The sequence below is a fragment of the Rhincodon typus genome, chromosome 23 (assembly GCF_021869965.1).
Source record: "Rhincodon typus isolate 14 chromosome 23, sRhiTyp1.1, whole genome shotgun sequence".
In the NCBI taxonomy this organism is placed as follows: Eukaryota; Metazoa; Chordata; class Chondrichthyes; order Orectolobiformes; family Rhincodontidae; genus Rhincodon; species Rhincodon typus.
This window is the reverse complement of record NC_063354.1, coordinates 2,276,654-2,303,661: the sequence shown is the minus strand read 5'-3', so window position 1 is coordinate 2,303,661 and position 27,008 is coordinate 2,276,654. Positions and strand designations below refer to the sequence as shown.

Sequence of the window (27,008 nt, the reverse complement as noted above, 5' to 3'; positions counted from 1 at the left end):
GGTGTCTTCCGCAAATTTGTAAATGGAGTTGGAGCTGAATTTGCTCACACAGCTGAGAGTGTATAAGGAGTATAGTAAGGGGTTCAGTATGCAGCCTTGCGGGGCACTGGTGTTGAGAATTATCTTCTGATTGTGGCCTGAATCAGGAAGTAAAGGAACCAGTTGCAGAGGGGGAGTAGAGTCATAGTTCTTGGAATTTGGAGACGAATTTTGTTGGAATTTGTGGTATTGAAGGTGGAACTGAAGTCAATAAATAGGAACCTAATGTAAGTGTCATTGTTATCCAGATGTTCCAAGTATGAATGTAGGGCCTGGGAGACGGCATCTGCTGTGGACCTATTGCTACGGTAGGTGAATTGTAGTGGATGAAGACAATCTGGGAGGCTGGAGTTGATGTGTGCCGTTACTAAACTCTTGAAGTTCTTCATAATGATGGATGTCAGAGCCACTGGATGGTAGTCATTAAGGCTCGCTGCCTGGTTTTCCTTTGGTACCAGGATGGTGATGGTCTTCTTGAAGCAGGTGGGAATCTCACATTGTAGTAAGGAGGGGTTAAAGATGTCTGCGCATACTTCTACCACCTGGCCCAAATAAGATCTGAGCACATCCATTGGGTTTCCTCTCGAGAGGGCAAATCTGACGTCTGCAGTGGTGACTGTGGGTACAAGTGCAACCAGGCTGCTGGGGCAGGTGACATCATTACACTGACCTTCTGGTCAAAATAAGCATAGAATGCATTGAGCTCACTGGGGAGGGATGTATTGTTGTCAGAGATTCTACTGGACTTGGCTTTGCAGCCCCTTATATCATGAAAGTCTCGCCACAGTCGATGTGTGTTTGTGTGGTTAGTCTGGGACTCTAGTCTGGTAATGTCTGTTGGTATCCCTGATGGTTTTGTGAAGATTGTACCTAAACTTCCCATACAGGTCAGGGTCACCCAACTTGAATGCCTCAGACCCGGACTTCAGTAGGCAGTGGATTTTCCGGTTCATCCATGGTTTCTGGTTGGGGAACACCTGGATTAAATTCTTTGGCACACAGTCCTCTACACATTTACTAATTAAGTCAGTTCAGCCATTATCTTATTGAATAATGGAGCAGGCTTGAATGCCTCAAATGTGGGCAGTGTGGTAGAAGTTGTTTATTTGGACTTTAGTGAAACTTTTGACAAGGTTCCACATGGTAAACTGATTAGTAAAGTTAGGTTGCATGGGAATCAGGGACAGCTTGCCAACTGGATACAAAATTGGCTCGAAGGTAGGGGACTGAGGGTTGTTTTTTAGACTGAAGGCCTGTGACCAGTGCTGTTCCACAGGGATCTGTTCTGGGTCCACTATTGTTTGTTTCAGATACTGTCAATACAAATGGGTATGGGAGCTTCATGCGTGTACCACTGGACTGGGAAATCAAAGGCCCTGACTCATAATATACACTTGAACAAAATAAGCAAATGGGGATTTTATGTTCAGTTAAATTAAACACATTTGGAATAAAAAACAACGAAGGTCAGTAATTATGACTATGAATTGTTAAAAGAAAAACACAAGCAATTCACCTATATTATTTAGGTAAGAAAATCTGCCAAACTTTCCCAGTTGCTGCATATGTGACTTCAGTAATGTGGATGAAATTTAATGGTCCTTTTTGTTAGCCAGGCAAGATGCTCAGTGGTATTCAAGAAGGTGGTTCACCACCACCTTCTCAGGGGCAGTTAGGGATGGGCAACAAATGCTGGCTCAGCGAGGAATGCTCACATTTGTAAATGAATTTTGAAACCATTGAACACGCGGTGACTCGTTGGGCTCAATCATGCACTAGAGGATAGCTTTGTGAGAGGGGAGATGAGTGGGAAGGACAATACCCAGCTCTGCTCTGACTGATCTCTCTGAGCAGAAGCCTGAAAACAGGCTCCTTGGCCCATTATGTTGCACATAATGGGAAAAGGGGAAACAAAGCATAGACAAAGTTCTCAATGATAGGAACACATAAATAAATATAGGCCAGATGTTACACCACAATCTAGAGAATTACATTCAACAGCACCTTATTAATATACAATATGTGTAGATGTATAACAAATCAGAGAATGTCAGGGACAGATTATTTCATTTTGAATAATCTTTCACCTGCTGCCTCATTTGGGACTTGAAAGCTCACGTACCCCAAAGGCCTCTGACAACAGAGCTGCGCCATCATTCTCCAGACGATTTCTGCCTGCCACAAAAACTTTCAGAGCTAACGGCTGTCCCCTGGCACTTGATTCCTTATGACACTCTTTTAAAGCTTTGGCTAAAATCTGCAAAAGAAGAAAGGGAAGAAGGAAAATGCTTAATGATGTACAACTGAAGCATGAGTGGGATATTTTTACAACTTTTTGAAGCCGGCCAGCTGTTTGAGCAATTGTAGCCATGTTTATTGTAGTTCACTTTAGAAGCTTTGGGATGAATAAAGTGTGCCAAGCTCATGTAGCTGGATTTGTCACAAATTTGTGGAGATGCCACTGTATCTAAGACCTATGCAGGGGCTGGTGTTCCAGAGCTATCTGAATTGTTACAAGGAGCACCCTTATGAAAGGGAAGGGAGAGTTGGAGCTTTAAGTTAGATGGTTAAGACTAATGTCTACCTGTGTTTAACATGAAAAACATATCAACGACATTTCATAGAAACCAATAAATTTCTAACAGGACTGGACAGGTAAATACAGGAAGGATGTTCCAGATAAGCAGGGAGTCCCAAAACCAGGGTTGTTGTTTGATGATATGGGGTAGGCCATTTAGGACTAAGATGGAGAAATGTCTTAACCCAGAGAGTGATGAGCCCATAGAATTCTCTGCCACAGAAACTGGCTGAAGCCAAAACATTGAATGTTTTCAAGAAGGAGGTAAAGTTCCTAGAGCTAAAGCAATCAAAGTGTATGGGAGGAAAGCAAGAACAGGATAGTAGCCATGATCATGTTGAATGGCAGAGCAGGTTCCAACTGCTGCTCCTTTTTTCTATGTTTCTATGTCTCTGTGTCAAAGAAACAAATGAATGCTTAATGGGTTAGTATAAGAATATTTGTCCTACAGCCCTCTGGGACTGCTGTGCTCCTCTAGTTCCAGCCTTTTAAATAACCCCTATTTTAACTATTCAAACACTGGGGCCTGCACTTTTAGCTGCCTGATCCCCAAGCTCTGAAAGTCTGTCTGCCTCTCTTTCCTCTTGTAAGATGTTCTTTTAAGGCTCCCTCTCTGAATGAGCTGTATCCTATTCTAGGACCTGTTTGAGGTTTGTTATCAGGTTTTGTCCAGTACAGCTTCTGTGAGGTGGCTTAACAGGACAACATATGACATCAAAAACTGTCATCCCCAAGAACATTGCTGATTTCTCACTGCAGCAGAAGATCTATGTTTCTGCACTCCTGTTCTCTGGAGCTCTCTCCCAAAGTCCTCTGCATGTTTACCTTCCAAACTCCTGTTGGAGGAATTCTCCTGAAAATGACTTCAGTTCTGCTTTGGCAATCTCACTTTACCTGTGACCATCTGTCCCTCTTTGGATGTGCTCAGAGCTTCCTCTAACAGTCTGAACACAAATTATTCACAGACTTAATCGAGAGGCAAATTCAAAGCACAGTGGCCTGGAGCCCTCCAGACACAGCAGAGCTTTCTCCTGACTACTTATCTCAGAGATGCTAATGCATCATGGTGTTTAGGCTTGTGACTGTCTCAACACACAAGATCCAGCTGCTCCAATCCACAAACTTCAATTAAAATAATTTCTATGTAATTATCTCTGAAAATGTGAACATGGTTGTAAAGTGCAATTGAATTTTTAATAAGTACTTTCTGTGCTGAGGTAAATTAACCCAGCAGAGGTGTGTTTGAATTGAAAGAGAGATCCATTGACTAGTGTCAAAATCTTAGTCTACTAGCTGAACATCTTGGTATGAAATACAGTGCTCACAGAACCAATCAGTGCACAGAGCTGTTCAAGTCGAGTCATAGAATCATAGAGCTGTACAGCAAGGAAAAAGACTCTTTGGTACAACCTGTCCATGCTGACCAGATATGTTAAATTAATCTAGTCCCATTTGCCAGTATTTGCCCCACATCCTTCTAAACTGTTCCTATTCATATACCCACCCAGATGCCTTTTAAATGTTGTAATTGTACCAGCCTCCACCACTTCCTCTGGCAGTTCATTCCAAACACACACCACTCTCTGCATGAAAAGGTTGCCCCTTTGGTCCTTTTTAAATCTTTCCCCTCTTACCTTAAACTTATGCCCTCTAGTTTTGGACTCCCCTATCCTGGGGAAAAGACCTTGGCTATAGACCCTATACATGCCCCTCAATTTTATAAACCTCTATAAGATCACCCCTCAGCCTCCAACGCTCCAGAGAAAATAGTACCAGCCTATTCAGCCTCTCCCTATAGCTCAAACCATCCAATCCTGGCAACATCATTGTAAATCTTTTCTGAACCCTTTCAAGTTTCACAATTATGATCACTATTCCCAAAATGATCCCCCACAGAAACTTCAATCACCTGTCTCAGCTACAAAGTCTAGTATGGCCCTTCCCAGTTGGATTATGTACAAACTGTTTCAAGAAACCCTCCTTGATTACACCTTTCTTATTCCTGAATTCTACCTTCAGGGTGACCAGAATTTAATGCAATACTCCAAAAGTGGCCTAACCAATGTCTTGTACAGCCGCAACAGGACCTCCCAACTTCTATACACAATGCACTGATCAATAAAGGGAAGCATACTAAATGCTTTCTTCACTACTTTTGGTTCCACTTTTAAGCAACAACGAACCTGCACCTCAACATCTCTTTGTTCGGTAACACTCCCCAGGACCCTACCATTAAGTGTATACGTCCTGCAGGTCTGTAGATCACCTAAATGCCTGAAGCTTTGCTCCGTACAGTTAGCTTAGTGGCTGATTCCCTCCATTTTTGCTCCATGTAGTGACAGAGCCCAGTGAAATTTCAGAACAGAAAGCAGAGTAGGAAACAATTGGATTGGTGGCTTAGATAAGATCACTGTTCTCAGATGGAGTGTTAAAGGTCTTGTAAATCTCACAGAACATACCCTTTTGGAAATTCATGTTATCATTCCTACACAGCTACACAAAAAAGGATCTAAAGCATTAGTGTGGAGGTAATGGAACATTATAAATCTGTATGTACTGAATAATGAGCAAATGAACAGTTATGCCCTGACTACAGTTTGAGTAGGACATCAATTAGTACCTGGGAAGTCATATGTTAAACCACTGATTATTGGTGAACTCTAGTTCCCCAACATTGACTGGGACTCCCTTAGTGTCTGATTGGGCAGAATTTGTCAGATGCATCCAGGAGGGTTTCTTGAAACAGTTTGTACATAATCCAACTGGGAAGGGCCGTACCAGACCTTGTAGCTGAGACAGGTGATTGAAGTTTCTGTGGGGGATCATTTTGGGAATAGTGATCATAATTCTGTATGCTTTAAGATTGCTATGGATAAGGATAAGACTGGTCCTTGGGTGTCAGTGCTAAACTGGGGGAAGGCTAATTATTACAGTATTAGGCAGGAACTGGAGATATTCAATTCAGGAGATGGCTGTTTGAGAGTAAATCCACATCTGACATATGGGAGCCTTTTAAAGGTCAGTTGATCAGAGTTCAGGACCAGCATGTTCACAAGAGGATGAAAGATAAGGATGGTAAGATTTGGGAACCCAAGCCAATATCAAGCATATGTAAGGTTTAGAAAACTGAAATCAGACAAGGCTCTTGAGGAATATAAAAGAAGCAGAAAAAAAATTAAGGTATTAGGAAGGCTAAAAAGGGACCATAAAATGTCCTTGGCAACTAGAATCAAGGAGAATTCCAAGGCATTTTATAGGTATATCAGGAGCAAGAGAGTAGCTAAGGAAAGAGTACATCCACTCAAGGACAAAGGAGGGAATTTATGCATGGTCCTACAGAAAGTGGATAAGGTCCTTAATGAGTATTTGCATCGGTATTCACCGAGGAAAAGGGCATGGATATGGTAAGATTCAGGAGGGATATGTTGATACACTAGGGCATGTTAATATTAAGAAGGAGGTGGTGTTGGGTGTCTTGAAGAACATTAAGTTAGAAATAGGTCTCTTGTGGTAGGCTGGTCCAGAAGATTAAGTTAAATGGAATTCATGGTGAGTTGTTAAGTTGGATACAAAATTGGCTCGGTCATAGAAGATAGAGGGTAGTTGTGGAAATGTGTTTTTCTGCCTGGAGCTCTGTGACCAGTGGTGATCTGCAAAGGTCATTGCTGGGACCTCTGTTGTTTGTAATATATATCAAATGCAAGAGGAAAGTATACAGTGAATAGTAGGATCTTTAGGAGTATTGATTTATAGAGGGATCTTTGGGTATAAGCCCATAGCTCCCTGAAAGTGGCAACACAAGTGGATAAGGTGGTAAAGAAGACATATGATATGCTTGCCTTCATCAGCCAGGGCATCGAGTATAAAATTTGGCAAGACACGTTGCAACTATATAAAACTTTTAAAGTTAGGCCAGTTCTGGTTGCCACACCATAGGATGGATGTGGAGGCTTTGGAGAAGGTGCAAGTTTACCAGGATGTTGTCTGGATTGGAGTGTATTAGCTATAAAGCAGAAGTTGGACAAACTCAGATTGTCTTCACTACAGCATCGGAGGGGTGACCTGATAGAATATAAAATTATGTGAGGCATGAATAGAATGGGGGAATCTTTTTCCCCAGGGTTGAAGTGCCAAAGACTAGGGGTCATAGGTTTAAGGTGAGGGGAAAAATTTAAAGGAGTGTGCAAAGCAAGTTTACACAGAGAGTGGTAGGTGCCCAGAATATGCTGCCAGGGGAGGCAGTAGTTGCAGAAATGATAGCACTGTTTAAGAGGGATTTAGGCAGACACATGAAGTGACAGGGAATAGGCAGATATGGACCACTTGGAGGCAGATGGCGTTAGTTTAGAAAGGCATCATGGTTGGTACAGTCATGGTGGGCTGAAGGACTTTTCCTGTGCTGTTTTATGTTCCAGAGAATTGATGTGGAAGCATTGGCTCACAGAGAGGCTCACAACAGAGAACAAGACTGGCCTTTGGTTTTGGAATTAAAGAGCTCAATCCTTTCATATTTTGACAAAGGGTCATTTTTGTTGACTTTCACAAAGGCTTCCTCTCCATGTGACCTAATGGGTTTTCTCACTCAATGGTCCCAAACTCCCCTCATTAACTCCTCACGATGCCCGTACGGTGCCCCTCCCATCTGATACTCGCCTGATTCTCCCACTTGCTGGAGCCAGACATTTTCACAATTTGGGATTTCCAGAGTTCCCTGACACCACCACACTTTTTAAAAAACATTGCGGTGGACCCAGACAAGCTCTGCCTGTCTGGAGCTACCCTGAGATTTGCCTAAGACATGGCAGCTAAGGGGAAAATGGTGGCCCTGCATATGGAGCGTAGCAGTGTGAGCAGATAGTTCAACACCACCTTCTCAGGAGTAATGAGGGATGGGCAATAAACAGTGACCCATCCAGTGAAGCCCACATCCTCAAAGTGTGTGTTAATATAGTAAAAAGCTGCAATCAACTTTGACTGTTTTTCTTTCTGGGGAGTGGACAAGGTTCCTATTCTTCTTCTGTAGCACATCCCAGTCAGACCCTGATCCTCAGACTGCTCACAGTCAAACATTGATTAGAGGTCATCAACCGGTGTGATATCCGACTTCACTTGGGAGAGACGGGATGAGCTGGACACGTGTTAAATGCAGCAACTGGTAAAGTGGAAGAGCAATTAGCTTCATGCTAAAAAATAAAATGAATGTGCAAGTAACTCCCCCTCCCCCAATTGAAAAGCTCTAAAGGGTCACCAATAGGTTGTTAAAAACAACAACATGACTTAATGAACAACTTTTACTGCTGTAACTAATCAGAACCCACATGTAGCTGTCACTAGTAATTTATCAGGAACTCCTTATTTCCTCAAGATGTTTGTTACATGGTACCGACTGAGCCACGGACTCCCCGTCTCCCTGCACAAAACATCATCTTGTGTCATGTCTACTTTCCCTCAGCTTCTGGTCTTAGGCTGGGTGCGAAGGCTGGGGATGTGGCAGTGTGGCCTCCAGGGTGCAGAAGGAGCAGAATGGAAGAGTGGAGAGTTGCAACTTGCTAGGACTGACTGGTGGGTCTCGGATATCCATGGGTGGGGTGTGCTGAGAGGGAGAATGGAGCCAGGGAGTCTGTGGGGGAACTGGAAAAGTGCACTTGGGTCTAGAAGGGGACAGAGGGATGCAGAGAGCTGTTCCCTTACAGCAATGTGACCAAAGGGGGTTGAGAGATAATTCAGCATGGTTTTGTGATTCAGTTTACTGCCAGATCCATGTAAACCAGACTGATCTCAAGTTCAATCCCTGAATGAATTCCTCATTAGTGAAGGCTTTGGATGGCCTCAGCACCGGAGAGAGAGACAGAGAGAGAGAGAGATTTAGGGGATGGAGAGAAAAGAGAAACAGATGGGCAGACAGACAACCAGAGAGTGACAGGGGGAGAAAGACAGACAGATAAACTAACAGGCAGACATAGAATACGTGTGGAAAAGGAGAGACAGATATGGAGAGAGAGAGACAGAGAGAGAGAGAGAGAGACAGGGGGGTGGAGGTGGGGTGTGTGGGGAAAGACGGAGAGAGTGAGCTTTCCTGGAAAACATAGGATGTTCGGACATTGGGTGAAGGTTGGGTCAAAAATGAATTGGTTGCTATGTCCTTGTAGGCCAACATAATATCTTAGCTGAGATATTCAATGTGAGCAGGAGGCTGTTGCATGGTGAGGCTATTAGCATGTGTAGAATTGTACACTGGGGAAAATAAAACTGCTGCAGCTTCACAGAAGATCCAGTGAACACGAGGTAGTATTGGAAATTAGCAAAAAAGAAAAATCCAAATGTTACAGCATTTCAATTCAGGCTATAGATAGGACGGAGTTCTTCCTCACATGCAGTCACAAACACCAAGATTACAGAGTGACAGCAGAAATCAGGCTGTCCACAATTGCAGGAAAGCCTTTCACTATCTTGCAAACAGAGAGACATACTCTGTCAGCTAAAAAAAAATATATTCTGACAGCCCCTGAATATTTCATAAGGCAGTCGAGCAGTTCTGTATGTAGAGCGGAACACAGTGAAAGCAGAATCAGATCAAATCCAATATAACACAATGAGCTTAAAACGTTAAGGACACTGAAACTGAGATTTCAAAGGCTTCTTTTTATTTGCAGTTCTATAGATGGAGACATTTTTATTTTTGTCCCATGGTGATGGTGGCTCTGAAAGAATATTTGATTGAACGCCATTCACAATCTGCTCACCTCACAAATCAGTGTTGGAGAGACCATGCACAGAGTGCAAATTCAGGGCCATCAATCCATAAGCAAAGAGGCCAGTCACTGGCAGAAATCGTCAGCAACCAAATGGGGAGTTTTCTGTACATTGCATGTTCCACACACTCAGGTTGTCAACCCTGTTTGAATCTATTCCTGGAGGTTTCATCACACATCTCCAAGACGCATCATCTGCGACAGTGCCTGTATCCCATCTCCAAATTTTACGACAGAAGTTTTCAAAATGAAACAAAGCAAAAACTCAGTACTTTCTTTAATCCCGAGTAAGTGGAGACATTCCCTGGAATTTTAATGTATTTTTTTGTTGAGTCACTGAGATTCCAGGACAGTGAATTAGCCACTCCAGTGTACACACTCAGCATGGACTTCACCGCACACCATTCAGGCAGACCTGCAGTCAGGAACATAAGAACATAAGAACTAGGAGCAGGAGTAGGTTGTCCGGCCCTTTGAGCCTGCTCCACCATTCAATAAGATCATGGCTGATCTTTTCATGGACTCAAATCCACTTACCCGCGTTCTCACCATATCCCTTAATTCCTTTATTGTTCAAAAAAAATCTACCTTATCTTTAAAAACGTTTACTGAAGTAGCGTCAACTACTTCACTGGGTAAGGAATTCCATAGATTAACAACCCTCTAGGTGAAGAAGTTCCCTCTCAATTCAGTCCTAAATCTGCTCCCTCTAATCTTGAGGCTATGCCCTCTTGTCCTAGCTTCACCTGCCAGTGGAAACATCCTCTCTACTTCTATCTTATCTATTTCCTTCATAATTTTATATGTTTCTATAAGATCCCCCCTCAATCTTCTGAATTCCAATGAATATAATCCCAATCTACTCAGGAAACTGGAGCTCTGGGGCCTAAACAATTACAGGCAGGAGTGAGCCTGTGAGGGGAGCTTGGGGAAAAGTGACCAGCTGCAACAACTGCCCACAGTGATTCTGTGAAGCCTTCAGGAGCTCTTGCCCTTTATGACTCCACATTTCATCAGTTTTCAGAACCTGTTATTGAGTGGTCTACGATAGACCGGCTAGGGAGCACTGATTGGAAAGCTGATTACTCAGAGACACTTGGTTGGAGCTAGTGTACTGCAAGCTCTGACTTATATGGTTTCAATGCAATTTAAAAATCCAATATGTAATGGCACGGGGCCACATGTCAGTCCTGAGATGAAGCGGTAACTTTCTCAGGCAGCCTGGTCTATCAAATTGGTCATTGCTGCTCCCGGTTAATGGATGCAAGGCAGGAACAGAGTGTTGAATTTATGTCCCTAGTGAACACCATATTGTCCAACTGATGTATAGGATGAAGGGACTTGCATTTCTGTGGCATCCTTAAACTATAACAACAAGGTCTCAAAAACGGCAATGAGTTAACATTTGTGTAACATTGGATGAGCGACAAATATTGTCCCACTACCAGGAAGGACTTCTCTGCTTGTCTTCGTTCTCCTGAGGAGGGCAGATGGAGTCATCTCGGGCAGTGCTGCATTCTCTCAGTAGTGCGTAGTGACTATCAGCCTGGGGGATTCTGTACTCAAGGCTCTGGAGTCAGACTCAAATGCACAACCTATGGACTCAGAAATAAGAGGACTACCCATTGTCCCATTCAGGTAAGAGTGTAAAATGTCAGCTTAAATGTGCGCGCCATTTATAACCAATTTTGTGCTGTGCAGCACCAACCCTTGGGAAAGGATTAGCAAGAAAACTCACAAACAAGACAATAACCCAGGAGCAAAATCCAATCAGTCCCTGCACACCAAATCCAACACTGTTCTTATGTCCAACCCAACATGTCCTATTTTGTGCTCATTATAAATTAATCCAATTACTCATGGAGTTTAGTAGAATGAGAGGGGTTCTCATATAAATCTATAAAATTCTAACACGACTGGGCAGGTTTGATGCAGGAAGGTGGGGGTGTTCAGAACCAGGGTTCATAGTTTAAGGATAAGGGTAAACTTTATAGGACCTAGATGAGGTGGAATTTCTTCACGCAGAGACTGGTGAGCCTGTGGAATTCAATACCTTAGAAAGTGGTTGAGACCAAAACGTTATGTGTTTTCAAGAAGGAGGCAAATATAGCTCTTGGGGATAATGGAGAGGGATTAGAGTATTTGAGCTTGATGATCAGCCATGATCATATTCAATAGTGGAGCAGGTTCGAGATTTGAATAGTCTATTCCCACTCCTGCTCATATCTTCCATGTTTGTGTGTTTATATGAATCAGTTCCTGTTGCATTTGGTAACTCCTGATTGATGGCAATGTCCAAGAGTGAAGGGTTCACTGGGTGCAGCTTGTGGTTTCTGCACTTTATTACTACATCCTTTCTTGCTACATGTTTTACAATTCATTCTGAGGATTTTTAAGGTTCTGGGGCCACCACTGGCAAGACCACAATCTTTTCCTTGTCTTACTGAATTGAGTCACTTATTATCCCTCTGCAAAGGACAATTTATTTTTTCTTTGTTCGTTCTCAGGATGAGGGCATTGCTGGCTAGGCCAGCATTTATTGCCCATCCGTAATTGCTCAGAGGGCAGTTTAGAGAACCATACTGTTGCGGGTCTGGAGTCACATGTAGGCCAGACCAGGTAAGGACGGCAGTTTAGTTCCCTAAAGGACATTAGCGAACCAGATGGGTTTTTCCCAACAATCGGCAATGGATTCACAGCCATCGTTAGATTCTTAATTCCAGATATTTATTGAATTCAAATTCCACCATCTGCCATGGCGGGAATTGAACCCGGTTCCCCAGAACATTCCCTGGGTCTCTGGATTAACAGTCCAGCGATGATATCACTAGGCCATCGCCTCCCCTAATTTTAACATATTGGTACAAGATTGGAGTCAGAGATAGGCCCAGACCTATGGAAAGCAGAGATTATCTCCCAGTTGGGTTTTTAACTACAATCTAATGGTTATTTTTATTGTGTTTCCAGGTTTCTAAAATCTGAATTTAAATTCTCTATTTACCTCGACTGGAATTTGAGATCACATTGTTTGAATTATGAGTCCAGATTTGTATGTTATTGGTCTGATAACTTAGACATGACACAATCATATTCATTACCCAAAATTCCTCTCTATTCATCATTTAAAACCACAGGCATGTCCCACTTCGCCAATTTAAGTCAATGTTACCTTCTCCTCTTGGCTCAGTGATCAGAAACTCAGAGCTCTGTTCCGGAAATTCATCTTCAGCACAGAAACTACATTCTCACACAGAGTAAAAACTGTTTGATTGCACACTCACACTGTGGTTTGCACAGTTAACTGGGTCACACAGATGTACACATGGTAAATTTAGCTTCTGTGATTTTTAGTTATAATCATCTTGTGAAGGAGAACCCACCCAATTATTATAAATTATCAACTGCTTCCACAGAACATTGTCATATTATAAATAACAACTGAATAATCTCAAGATCTTCTAAAGTTTAAAGGTCATTTTAAAGAGGCCATTTTCTTTAATTGACATTATTGATGCTTGCATCCCTGTGAATGCAGCACCAATCTGCAAATTATCCACCCACACATTAAACACCCACACATTAAGAACACTGGCAATATCAAGGATGTGAAAGACCATTCAAGATACTGACACAGCCCTTGAGAAATCTAACTCTCTCATCATACCTTACTCCTGAACTTTGAACAGACCAAACTTGTTGTTTCAACTACTAGCCTAGCAGATTAAGTGGGCATATATTTTATATCAGAACTCATGAGAGGAGGTTGTTTTGTGGTGTGCACTGCCAGACAGACATCTTCCTGCATTCTCTGGCTCAAAAAGACTTTTGTGCCGTAATTTGCTGGAAACACTAACCAGACCTTCTTCAAGAACGCATTCAACTTAAAAAAGCAAATATTTAAAATACAAAGACTATCTGTGATTGACAACTTTCAGAAATTGGCCAAACGCTGCCTACCAGCATTTCACAAGGCATGGAAAACTTGACATACACAGTGTAATGTCTTCAATACACATACAGCAGACCACACAATAAAACACCCCTACAAAATGTTGAACTGTAGATATACTTATAGATTCAGAGCCATTGCATCTGAATTAGAGGGCAGCACAGTAGCTCAGTGGTTAGCACTGCTGCCTCACAGTGCCAGGGACCCGGGTTCGATTCCACCCTTGGGCAACTGTCTGTGTGGAGTTTGCACATTCTCCCTGTGTCTGTGTGGGTTTCCTCCGGGTGCTCAGTTTTCCTCCCACAGTCCAAAGATGTGCAGGCTAGGTGGATTGGCCATGCTAAATTGCCCATAGAGTTGAGGGATGTGTAGATTAGGTGGGTTATAGGGGGATGGGTTGGTGTGGACTTGTTGGGCCAAAGGGCCTGTTTCCACACTGTAGGGATTCTATGAATATGCCCCACAATCTTTGAAAATAATCATGCCAGGGACCTCTTGAGATTAAAGTGTAACTGATCTCATCTGATCAAATCAAAGTCTTCTCCATTTGTATAAAATAGCTTACTCATGAAACAATCACAATATGTAAGAAAATACCATTTTGGACAGCGTTTTTTTGCAACAATCTTTATCATGGGTGTGACTTTTAGATTTTCCGAAGAAAGATGTTGTCATAGTGACAGGGTAGTAGCAGGTAAAGAAAACAAGAAAGCCAGAGCCAACAGCACAGCTGCTGGAACTTTCAGACACTTGTGAGAATGAAATAAACACAGAAATTGTTGCAGAAACTCAGCAGGTCTGGCAACATCTATGGAGTGAAAGCAAAGTTAACGTTTCAAGTCCAGTGACCCTTCTTCACAACTTGAGAGCGTGATACTGATTTTATTTAAGGAAAGAAGCAGGGTATTGACGATTGTAAGTTTATTTGTAACTGCATGCTAATTCAACATAGAAGGGGAGCAGGTTGCTAATGTTTGTTACCTTATCAATATTACAGAGTTAAAAGGAGGGCTGTCAACCTGTCTCTTCCACGAATTCAGGCCAAACCTCAGATTTTTAAAAGCTGAATTTATATTTTCAATGTACCCTTGCAGGAATTTGAGCTCATATTGTCTGAATCAAAGAAAAAAGCACAAGGGGGTAGTTTGCAAGTTTATTACAACGGTACAGTGATGCAATGGGCTATTGAAGGCTAATAGTATGTACAATGAGATTTGAGGACCGAGAAAGAAACAGAAAAGGAATCTGGATGAAGTAGACTGAAATCAGGGAAGGAGAAGCTAGCTTGAGAGAGAGAGAGAGTACTTAGAATCTTCAACAATCCATGAACTACAGCAATGAGAGTCTATAGTTTAAACCGCTCCCTTTCTTACCAAGGGAAATTGATTGGCATCACATGAACAACGAACAGATTATAGCTCACCTCCAGCTGAGAAGCCATCTCCAGATAACTGCTGGGTTCTTAATGCTAGAGGTGGGAGGGTGGCCCCACTATTTGACTGGAAAATTCCAGTTGGAATTTGATCACAGGTCTTAATTGACCTCTTAACTGAGTTAACAAGCTTTACCTGCTGCCTGTGGGAAGGTAACTGTTCCAAACACAGCTCCAGGAAAATAGCCAGGAATCAGAGCATTGGCAGTGAGCTGGCAGGCCAGCTGGTGTTGGGAAATTCTGCCCCTACCTGTTTCTTCCTCCTTCCATATCAACACAAAAATTATGTTCATGATCTGAATGGGCTGTTTGACCATCTTAGACTTATCTTTGTGTTACAGGTACATTTTAACAACAGTGGGGGGTAGGTTGTGGCGGTGGTGGGTGGATGAGAGGAGTTGGTGTGATGTTTGAGGTGTAGCTTGCATACACCATTGTAGAATATTCACTTTGAAAAGAGCACAAATCCTGTCATCTTGACAATTTATATGTTGTCATGGCATTTGGAGCTGGCCACATGTATGTGCTCATGCTTCACCAGCTATTCCTGAGAAAGCAATGATAGTGACATAGTAGACGTTGTTACTACACTTGTCACTGTCTCATCTGCTGAGCTGACATCGGCATTTACTAAATTGGAGGGAGTGCTAGAAAATGCACTGAAAAATAAATCAGGTAGCTTTCTCTTTCAGACAGAAGCCTGCCCTTGGAAAACAAACAAGACTGTTTTGTTTCATTTCCTCCTTCTCATGCAGAATTGAGGGCTCTTTTCCATTGGCTGGTGTTCCTTAAAGGGACTATAAGGATTGGCCGTTCCTGGGTTTCAAACAGCATTTTGAGTAAAAGTGCAGTGGCCACAGATGAAGCCAGATTAAAGATATCATAAATATAATCCAGGGCTGTAAATGTAACAGTCTTCTGCTTTGTACTTGAATTGGTTCCCAGTGAGTCCTACGTGCTGCTAGCTTTGTTCTCTTGTCATTACTGTACACCTTCAGTCTGTTCTCACGGCTTGACCTTTGTTATTTGAATCTCACAGCAAACACCTTAATTAGAGGTAAAAAGTAAATTTGCATTCTCCTTGGCTTTCAGGGAAAGCAATTGGAATCTTTTCACTCTTTTGTCAAAGGCAGCCTGTGTGTTCCCCAACATCCCTCCCTCACCTCATTAGCAACTGCTCCCAGAGGGTCAGTGAATTGTATTTAGTGAAAAAAAAACGCAAAAGATGAACAGTAAATGACTGGGATTGTAGCTACAACAGGTGCTTACAGATCTTGATCACAATTTATTCCGATTCCCTGCTGTGTGGGATTATATTGCATCAACACTTAAATCTGCAGTATAGTTTATTTTGACAGTATTCCAAACTGTAGAGAAATAAAATGCATAAAGCATCTTTTCTGCATTGAGTTCTGAGTGATTACTGTCCTGCGGTTCCCAGTCCCACCGTATGATGGCACCACAGATCACACTGTACCCTCTCACAGCACACCAGCCTGATAGAACAGTGAAAGGTCAACATTGCAGCAACAGCAGTTACTACAACCTCCTTTCCAATTCAGAAAGGCAATATATCCAAATTCAGCCCATTAAAGTGGTACTCAAAGCAGTTCAAGCCAACTCAATGTCATTGCTTCCTTTTCTTTTTCTGATTCCTCCTTCCCTTCTGGCAGGATGACCAACTGCCTCCGATTTTAGATAGTTCCTAACCAATCTGTTCAGAGATGTAATTACACATTCTGCAGCAAGTGGGACTTGAACCTTGGCCTCCTGGCTCAGCAGTATAGACATCACTAGAGCCCTCTACCCCTCTTTTAAGAGATTGTCTCTTTCATTTATTAAGTAATCCAGACAGTGCTAAAATACACAAGAAAACAACTTAAGATCATTAGACAGCTCTGCTATGTGGTACATTTGTGTGTATTACAAGCCAAATATATGAATATGAATAGAAATTGCTGGGGAAACTCTGTGGAGAGAAAAGTTCACCTGGACCATCTCTGATACCTCTCTCCTCTTCCTGGACCTCTCTATTTCCATCTCTGGCAACCACCTGGAAACCGATATCCATTTCAAGCCTACCTACACCCACAGTTATCTTGAGTACACCTCCTCTCACCCACCTTCCTGCAAAAAGGTCATCCCCTATTCCCAATTCCTTCACCTCCGCCGCATCTGCTCCCAAGATGAGGCATTCCACTCCCGGATATCCCAGATGTCCTTGTTTTTCAAGGACCGCAACTTCCCCCACTCAGTGGTCGAAAATGCCCTCGACCGTGTCTCTCCCATTTCCCGCAACTCATCCCTCACACCCCCTCCCCACAATAATAACCAAAACAGAAGCCCCCTCGTCCTCACGTACCACCCCACCAACCCCCGGATCCAACGCATCATTCTCCGACACTTCCGCCATCTGCAATCCGACCCCACCACCAAAGACATTTTTCCCTCCCCACCCTTACCTGCTCTCCGGAGGGACCGCTCTCTCCGTGACTCCCTTGTCCGCTCCACACACCCCTCCAGCCCTACCACACCCGGCACTTTCCCCTGCAACCGCAGGAAGTGCTACACCTGCCCCTACACCTCCTCCCTCACCTCCATCCCAGGCCCTACGAAGACCTTCCACATCAAACAGATGTTCACCTGCACATCTGCTAATGTGGTATACTGTATCCGCTGTTCCCATTGTCACCTCCTCTACATCGGGGAAACCAAGTGGAGATTTGGGGGCCGCTTTGTGGAACACCTACGCTCGATTTGCACCAAACAACTGCACCTCCCAGTCATGAACCGTTTCAACTCCTCCTCCCACTCCTTGGACGACATGTCCGTCCTGGGCCTCCTGCAGTGCCACAACAATGCCACCCGAAGATTGCAGGAACAGCATCTCATATTTCGCTTCGGAACCCTGCAGCCCAATGGTATCAATGTGGACTTCACAAGCTTCAAAATCTCCCCTACCCCAACCATATCCCAAAACCTGCCCAGCTTGTCCCCACCTCCCTAACCTGTCCTTCCTCCCACCTCAAGCCCCACCCCCATCTCCTACTTACTAGCCTCATCCCGCCTCCTTGACCTGTCCGTCCTCCCTGGACCGACCTATCCCCTCCCTAACTCCCCAACTATACTCACCTTTACTGGCTCCACCCCTGCCTCTCTGACCTGTCTGTCTCCTCTCCACCTATCTTCTCCTTTACCCATCTTCTATCCACCACTCCTCTCTCCCTATTTATTTCAGAATCCCCTACCCCTCCCCCATTTCTGAAGAAGGGTCTAGACCCAAAACGTCAGCTTTCCTGCTCCTCTGATGCTGCTTGGCCTGCTGTGTTCATCCAGCTCTACACCTTGTTATCTCAGATTCTCCTGCATCGGCAGTTCCTACCATCTCTGGTATATATGCTGAAGACTGGGACCGGGGGAATAAAGGAATGAGTGAATATGTGGAGGCAGACCAGACAATGGGAAGGAAAGTTAGGCAAAGGGATGGGTGGTAGTAAGTCAGGGAAAAGGAAATGAGATAATGGGGGGTAATGAGGAGGTGAAAATAGTTTGGCTGTGCCAAAAGCAGCCCATGTGATGACAAGGCTTGGAGTGTGGGGTAGGATAAAGGACATGGGAGAAGGTGTTTAGACTCTAAAATTATTGATCTTAGATATTGAATCCTGAAGGCTGCAGGATCTCCAAGTGAAAGATAAGATGCTGTTTTTCCAGCTTGTGCTGAGCTTTGTTTAAGCACTGCAGCAAGTCCGAGACAGAGTTGTTGGCCAGGGAACGTGGTGGTGGGTTGAAGCGGCAGGCAATAGGAGGCTTGGGATTATTTTTACAACAGAACATAGATGTTCGGCAAAGTGGTCACCTAATCTGCGTTTCATCTTCCCAGTGTAGATTGGGATCACCACCAGTTTCTCTATAGCAACAAGTGATGGACAATGAATGCTGACCTAGCCAATGAAACCACTTCCCAAGAAAGAATCATAAAAAACAATCTCTAGTCTTACAATTTCCAATGAGCATCCCCATCCCTCACTCCCTTCCCATCTTATATTTACCATCAACACAACCCTCTCCTCCTCTCCTGATCTCCAGCATCCCTAAGACTGCTCATGTTAACCGGTGGTGCTGATGTCCTGCACTATGAACTTTTAAATACAAAAAAAACCATGGCCCGAGGTTTGTCTGGGATGGTGTGTGTTCCCGTGTCAGCACTAGATGCTCGTCCTGAGCCTGTGTGGATGCAGGGCAGCACTGTCATCGTTTGGCAAACTAGCTGTCCACACTGACACCCCAAAGTTCTGCGGCCACTGCTGGGGACACAAGGAGAACGACAGGGTGGCTCCAATTGTGGCTGTGCTAGGCCCAGGAGGCAGGCCCTTGAAGTCGAATGGAAATCCCTCTGACAAGGGACTGTCAGGGTTGCTGCAGCAACTATAGATGCCAGGAACCCCCTTTCCTTGGGCACTGCCGGAAATGAGACTGCCCCACCCAAGGGAAACCGCTGGCAGAGGGGAGCACACCATCTAGCTGGCAGCCTGCTGACATTTAAGGGGTTCCCTGCCGCTGGTAAAAGGCCAACATCCTGGAAATCTGCCCTTTATTATATAAATTGGATGGTTGTCCTGTCATTCAGGTGCCAGTCACATCCCAGTCATTGCCTCATTGTGTTTTTAAAGTTCCAACAATTTCAAAGGGTCTAATGTGTAGAAGTGCCTGCTCTTTCACTGCTGGTGAGCTTGGAGTTGGCAAAGGTATGTCATTAGGTGGTGCAATCCCTAACACATCGAACAGATTCTGCCCCATTCTATTTTCCCTGCAGCCCACCACCCACTGCCCCCACCACCCCCCGACCAACATGCAATTTCTGCTCAATGATTCCAAGCTGTTTCTCTGACTCAACAGTCATCACATGAATTAATCAGTGTTTACGTACATGTCCTGATTGATTAAATACCCATTGCCTCTAGTGTTGCATGCAATGTACACACCAGGTTTATCCTGTAAAGTGGGGTAAGTTATACCTTAATTAATTTGTGATAACAATCATTAATACTTCAATTTGAATATGTCGCTGCATCAACAGGAGGATCCAGTCATCAGCACCCACACTGACAAATGCAACTGAAATTAAGTGATCCCAAAACTCAACAAACTGTCCCTGAGATCAAACTCTACACAGAAAGCAAAAGACACCTGAATTAAAGAGAAGGATATGCTTCCAGGAACTGAAAGATAATGTTCCTTTGGTTTATAAATAGAGACTAACAGAAATTCAAGAGTGAGTGAGAGACTGGAAACTAATTGAGTGGTTCAGAGTGGTTTGTATATAGAATAACAAATCCCCAGGAATGAGTTACAGACTGGAATCTAATTGAGGGGTTCAGGGTGGTTTACATATAGAATAACAGATACTTGGAGTGTATTACAGACTGGAATCTGACTGAGGGGTTCAGGGTGGTTTATATATAGAATAACAGATACCCAGGAGTGAGTTACAGACTTGAATCTAATCGAGGAGTTCGGGGGTTTTATATATAGAATAATGGATATCAGGAGTGAGTTACAGACTAGACACTAATTGAAGGGTTTGGGGTGGTTTATATACAAAGTTACAGATACCCAGGAATTAATCACAGACTGAAATCTAACTGAGGGGTTCAGGGTGATTTAAATGTAGAATAACAGATACCTGGGAGTGAGTTACAGACTGGAATCTAATCGAGGAGTTCAGGGTGGTTTATATATAGAATAACAGATCCCCGGGAGTGAATTACAGACTGGTATCTAATCGAGGACTCGGAGGTTTAATATATAGATTAATAGATATCAGGAGTGAGTTACAGACTGGTATCTAATTGAGGGGTTTGGGGTGGTTTATATACAGAGTAATAGATACCCGGGAGTGAGTTACAAACTAGAATCTAATGAAGGAGTTTGGGGTGGTTTATACACAGAATAATAGATACCTGGGAGTGAGTTACAGACTGGAATCAAATCAAGGGGCTCGGGGGTTTTATATATAGAACAATAGATATCAGGAGTGAGTTACAGACTGGAATCTAATCGAGGGGGTAAGGATGGTTTATATATAGCATAACAGATACCTGGGAATGAGTTACAAACAGGAATCTAATTGAGGTATTCGGGGTGGTTTATATATAGAATAACAGATCCCCACGAATGCATTGTGGGCTGGAATCTGACTGAAGATACTGGAGTATATCACCTCCTTGCTGTTCTTCAATTCCCCAGGTACCAATCTCCATCTAGTTCCTCTGCCCATAATTCAAGTATGAGCCTTGACAGTCAATATAATATGCCTGGTCCATCAATCAGAGAACTCCTCTCCTGAATCCCTCTACTAGGTAACTGTATTGTGTGTTCTTCAGAGACTCTGTGTGAAATGTAAGACACAGAAAGTTGCAGGTAGTGACGTCAGAGGCTGGTGGAGTTTGGTCAGCAGATGCCTCTACTCAAGAGCAGAAGTTTATGTAAGAAGCATTGAGCTTTCATGATCCAATCAGAGCACCGTGAATTTCTACAGCCTTACACTGTTCTACCTTTTGTTTTTATCTTCCTACCCCTGCATTGCATATTACACCAAATGCTGCCTCCTTTCTGTAAGAAACCTGCACACATCATACCTTTAGATGACAGTTCTCTCCTGTTGATCACTGTGCGAACAATATAGATCAAGTACATGTCAAAACAAGGAATTACTGTACCAGAAAACAGGATGTTCATATGAAATGTGCAGCAGAGTGAGACGTGTTCAGCACACGAATATCGCAGTGTAATCGTCTTTCTGCATTAAGTGAGCCAACAAGATAATCACAGTTTACATAAATAAATGCAAAGTAGGAATTTAGTTTAACCCCAGCAGGGAACATAATGGGCCACTTTGCTGTAATGTCCCTGGATTGGGGCATATAAATAAGTTAAGGATAGAGGAGGGACTCTGAGTTGTTATATACACATACCCCACTTTATTCAATCAAATAGCAAATTACCATGGGAGTGACTACATAAAGCATTAATAACCAATCTAGGACACTGCCAGCTGTCTACGTCCAACAGAACAAGCTTTCCGGCTGTTTAATCTTTCAATTCATTGCTGTTTGTGGGGTCACACTGTGCACAGAAATACTGCACTGCAAAGAAGTAACTCAATTTTGCATGATATTTTAAACAAAGGTCCCATTTTTCCTCACAATACACCTAAAATATCCCTTGCCTCTATTTCAAAGAAGCAGAGGAGAATTCTCTCCAGTGTCCTGGCTAATACTTAGCTGTCAATCAACATCACAAAAGTTGATAATCTAATTGTTACATAATTCTGCTTATTGGAATTTGCAGTGTACAAATTGGCTGCAGTGTTTCCTACATTATTTATGGAATAACAAATACAACAGTGACTGTATAGTGCTTCATTGATTGTAAAGTGATTTGGGACGTTTTGAGGTTGTGAAAGGTGCCACATAAATGCAAATCATTCCTTTATAAGTCAAAGGATACCATTACGGAGCTGAATAAGTGGCACAGATGCAAATATAGGAAGAATATCAGAGTTTGCTGCTTGTATGGGATGATAGATTCAGGTTTATGTCAGAATACCAACCAGTATTGACAGGAATTCCTGCACAGGCATCCAGTCACTCAAGGTTAAGATATAAATACATTTCAAACATGCTCCTAATGCACATTATCCATAGATCCAGCATGCAGGCAGCTCTCAGAAAACAGCCAGTGCGTGCACAGCATGTGTAAGCACCAGGCTTGACATCATGTTGCCTTCATTATTGCCAAGTGTTAGCTTGGCTCACTGCTCGTGTTAAATGGCAACTTTGCTACATGTTGAGCCACGCACTAGGCTACAGTCCTAGGCTGCTGTAATGTTTTGCACTATGCCCTTCCTCTCCCATCATTCCTGTCTTGCACTCTCACTGTTTCTCTCTCACACAGAATTTTACCATCACATTGATAAACATGTGACATTCTTGAGCACACACCTCTACCTCGCATTATGCCAGGCTGGATTTTGTCTGGCTTCCTGCCTCCAATTCCTTACAGAATACTCTACACAACTACGAGATGAGCACTTGAATTTAAAACAGATGCTTTCCCCATCAATAACCCTCCTTCTAGCTTCAGAATCAGCGTGGTCAAGTACATTTCAGTCTGCTGTATCCTGTAGCTGATGTGAGTGCTGGGCCTGTAACTAATCCTGAGAGACTTGTACTGAATAAAACACTGATGTGAAATACATCAGACTCATCCACACAGCTCAGGTCTATACAGACAGAAATACAAACAGGATTAACAATTGATGTGAAAGTCAAAGCAACTGTCTGTGAGAAATAGGAACGTTTGGTCTGTTTTAGTTTCTTTAAAGGCAGTGCAACGATAGGGAGCTGGGATTGATGGGTGGTGACATCTGAACATTTTTACCCATTCCTTCCCAAACTGTTCCTGAATCTTACCCCCACACACAGCAGCATGTCTCCAACCCCTCCCCACAATTAATGTCCTCTCTTGAAAACACTGATATTCCCTCGGAATCCACTTCCTTCTGGCTTTTCCCTAATTGCCAGTTCTTTGCGAGTGAGTGCAGAGTCATTGTTGAGGTCAGAGAAATAGGCTTATGCAGCAAAAACTGTATCTTAATCCATGTCCAATTGGTGGCCATATACAATGATTAGGAAGAATCTGGATATCAACCAGGAAGTGGGACTGCTTGCTAGTCTTTTTTTTCCCTTTCTATTGAATCTTGATAAATAGAAAACCGAACTGTCGAAAAATGTAATGATTGATCATAAAGTTAACAAACAGAGGACAGGAGCATAGTCTCAGGATACGATGCCATTCATTTCAGACCAAGATGAGGAGAAATTTCTTCGCTCAATGGGTTGAGATGCTTGAGAACGTTCTGCCCCAGAGGGTTTTTAGTGCTCCATTATTGAATATATTTAGGGACGAGGTAGACAGATATTTAATCCCCCAGGGAATCAAGGGAGATGAACGAGAAGTGGTGCTGAAGCCTAGGGCCAGTCATGCTCATGCTGAGTGGGATCAATGGGCTGGATATCTACTCAAATCTTATTTCTAATATTTTTATGTTTTTAAATTACTGATAAAAGAACAAGTGAAAACCTCTCCCAAAATCCACTTAATTATCCATACCCATCCAAACCTGCACAAATCATTGAAAAAAAACTGTGTGCTTTAATATGAAAACAATTACGTTGCCAAGCAGTTTCGAGCATCTCAAATAAAATGATTGCTAAGCATTAAACACTGAATAATTGAGTAACAGTATAAGCTTAGCTTAGTAATTCTTTGTGGTTGACATATATAGGAAGACAATTGGCTCTTTGAATGCTGTTAGAATAGAGTAACTCAGAAGGGGTTCATTTATGCAAATCTACTGAAAGGGAGTGAAAAGGAAGGTTTCTCTTTATTTGTTTTTTGAGAGATGGAGCTATTGGGAAGACCAGCATTTATTGGCCATCCCTAGTTGTCTTTGAGAAGTTGGTGGTGAGGTGCCTTCTTAAACTGCTGCAGTCCATGAGCTGAAGGTAGGCCCACAACACTGTTAGGGAGGCAGTTCCAGATTTTGACCCAGTGACAGTGAAGGAACATTGATATATTTCCACGTCAGGATTCTGAGTGGCTTGGAGGGGAGCTCGCAGGTTATGGTGTTCCCATGTTTCTGATGTCCTTATCCTTTGGGTGGTAGAGGTTGTGGGTTTGGATTCTGCTGTCAGAGGAACCTTTTGTGAATTACTGCAGTGCATCTTCTATATACTACTGTGCATTAGTGGTGAATGAATGAATGCTGAAGGCGGCGAATGTGGTGCCAATCAAGCGGCTGCTTTGTCCTGGATGGTGTCAAGCTTCTTGAGTGTTGTTGGAGCTGCACCCATCCAAGCAAGTGGGGAGTGTTCCATCACATTCCTGACTTGTGCCTTGTAGATGGTGGACAGGCTTTGGGGAGTCAGGGGATGAGTTACTTGCTGCAGGATTCCGAGATTCTGACTTATTCTTGTAGCCGCAGTATGTGGCCACGTTCTGGTCAATAGTGATTCCAGGTGCAGGATGCAACAATGCTAATGCTACTGAATGTAAAGGGGAGCTGTGTGAATATTCTTCTTTTGAAGATGGTCATTGCCTTGCATCTGTGTGACAGAAATGTTACTCACCACTTATCAATTCAAGCTTGAATGTTATCCAGATTTTGCATGCAGGCAAGGATTGGTCTGGTGTAATGGAATTTAGTGTGTAGATGAGACTCAAGAAATAAATTGCACCACAATTACCATCTTCCCAAATAATGGAGTCATATGAATAGAAATAGGTCTTAATCTCACTACGCACCAACACTTCCTAGGGAAGATGAAGAGCCTTGGAGAAAGTACAGGGTAGACCTAGCAAATCACAGAATTGTTGCAGCACAGAAAGAGGCCATTCCACCCATCATGTCTGAACTAGTTCTAATACCTCATGCCATTCTCCTCCCTTGTCCCCATTTCCCTACACACCATTTCTACCCAAATTATTACCTAATGCCCACCTGAATGCCTCAGTTGAACCTGCCTCCACCACATTTCCAGGCACTGCATTCCAGACCCTATCTACTCGCTGGGTGAAAATGGTTTTTCTCACATCACTGAAAGAAAACAAAGAACTGCAGATGCTGGAGATCTGAAACAGAAACAGAAACAGATGAAGCGTTCTAATGAAGAGTCACCAGCTTCGAAACCACTGTCTTTGGTTTCTCTCCACAGATGTGACTGAGACAATTTTCCAGCAATTTCTGTTTTGATTTCTTACATCACCCTTGCTTCATGTGCACATCTATTTAAACCTATGCCCCCTCATTCTTTTTCTCTTTTACAAAGGTGAACAGCTTCTCCCTGTCTACTCTTTCCAAACTACTGATGATTTTGAAAATCTCTATCAAATCTCTTCACCTCTCCAAGGAGAACAGTCCCAACTTCTTCAATCTGTCCTTGTAACTGAAGTTTCTCATTCCTGGAATCATTCTTGTAAACCGCTTCTGCCCTCTCTCAAATGCATTCACATCTTTCATATAACGTGGCACCCAGATCTGTACACAATACTCCAGCAAAATACTAATAAGTGTCTCATTCAAATTCAACATCAGCTCCTTGTTTTTTATACTCTATGCTCCTACTAATAAAGCTGAGATGTGGAGATACCGGTATTGGACTGGGGTGGGCAAGGTCAAAAATACCATGACACCAAGTTATAGTCCCACAGGTTTATTTGAAAACACAATCATTTGGAGCTAAACTCCTTCCTCAGGAGAGAGAGTGTATAAGACACAGAATTTATAAGCAGAAAGGTAACAACCCTAAAACTGGCCACCTCTTGTTGAATCTTTAATCAGTTAGGAAAGAGACTACTGATGGAAATGCAAAATCCAGATTCCTTTCAAGTCATTGTCCCCAGATAATTAATGGCTTAATCCATGTATACAAGAGGTGACATCACAGGTCAGACCATGCATTTTAGGTGTGATATCTTGCTTAGAATCTGTCTATGTTTTGAACTGGGATCAGATTTTTTTTGAGCAAAACAGAATGTATCTGCAGCTACACAAACATCTTGGATGGAATAATTCATGTGTGTGTCTGTCTGTGTATGGGCTTGTGTGTGTGTCTGTGTCTCTGTATGTGTGTCCGTGTCTGTGTGTGTGTGTGTGTGTGCGTGTGTGCATGTGTCCTTGTCTGTGTGCGTGCGTGTGTGTTTGTCCATGTGTGTATGTGAGAGAGGGACTGTCGGTGTGTGTGTGTCTGTGTCTATTTGTGTGTGTGTGTGTGAGAGAGAGAGAGGGAGTGTCATTGTGTGTGTGTGTGTCTGTCTCTGTTTGTGTGTGTGTGTGTGTGTGTATGTGTGTGAGAGAGAGAGAGGGAGTGTCGGTGTGTGTGTGAGTGTGTGTGTGAGCGTGCTGAGGACACTGCATGTTTTATTCAATGCTCTCTTCACCAATTTTGATTGAAATCAGGGATAAGGGACTTTGGGTGAACAGAGAGACTGGAGACGCTGCTATTGTTCTCCTTATAGCAGAGAAAGTAAGAGGAAATTCAACAGGTGTGTGCAAAATGATGAAGGTTCGTTTAACCTGGAGTAGATAGAGTGAAAGTTTCAACAGGGAGGAGGATCGCTAGCCAAAGGCCATAGATTTAAAATAACTGGCAAATGAACAAGGGATAACAAGGTGTAGAGCTGGATGAACACAGC

The 27,008-nt window shown here is 43.0% G+C and overlaps 1 protein-coding gene across 1 annotated transcript in view; it reads right to left on the bottom strand.

The window, feature by feature from the left end:
* Nucleotides 1–27,008, bottom strand: part of LOC125485893 (ran GTPase-activating protein 1-like) — a 386,685-nt gene that overhangs the window by 12,380 nt on the left and 347,297 nt on the right. Inside the window, exon 5 of the mRNA XM_048611074.1 lies at nucleotides 2,162–2,296. Coding sequence (XP_048467031.1) covers nucleotides 2,162–2,296 — 135 coding nt within the window. The remainder of the gene's footprint in view (nucleotides 1–2,161; nucleotides 2,297–27,008) is intronic.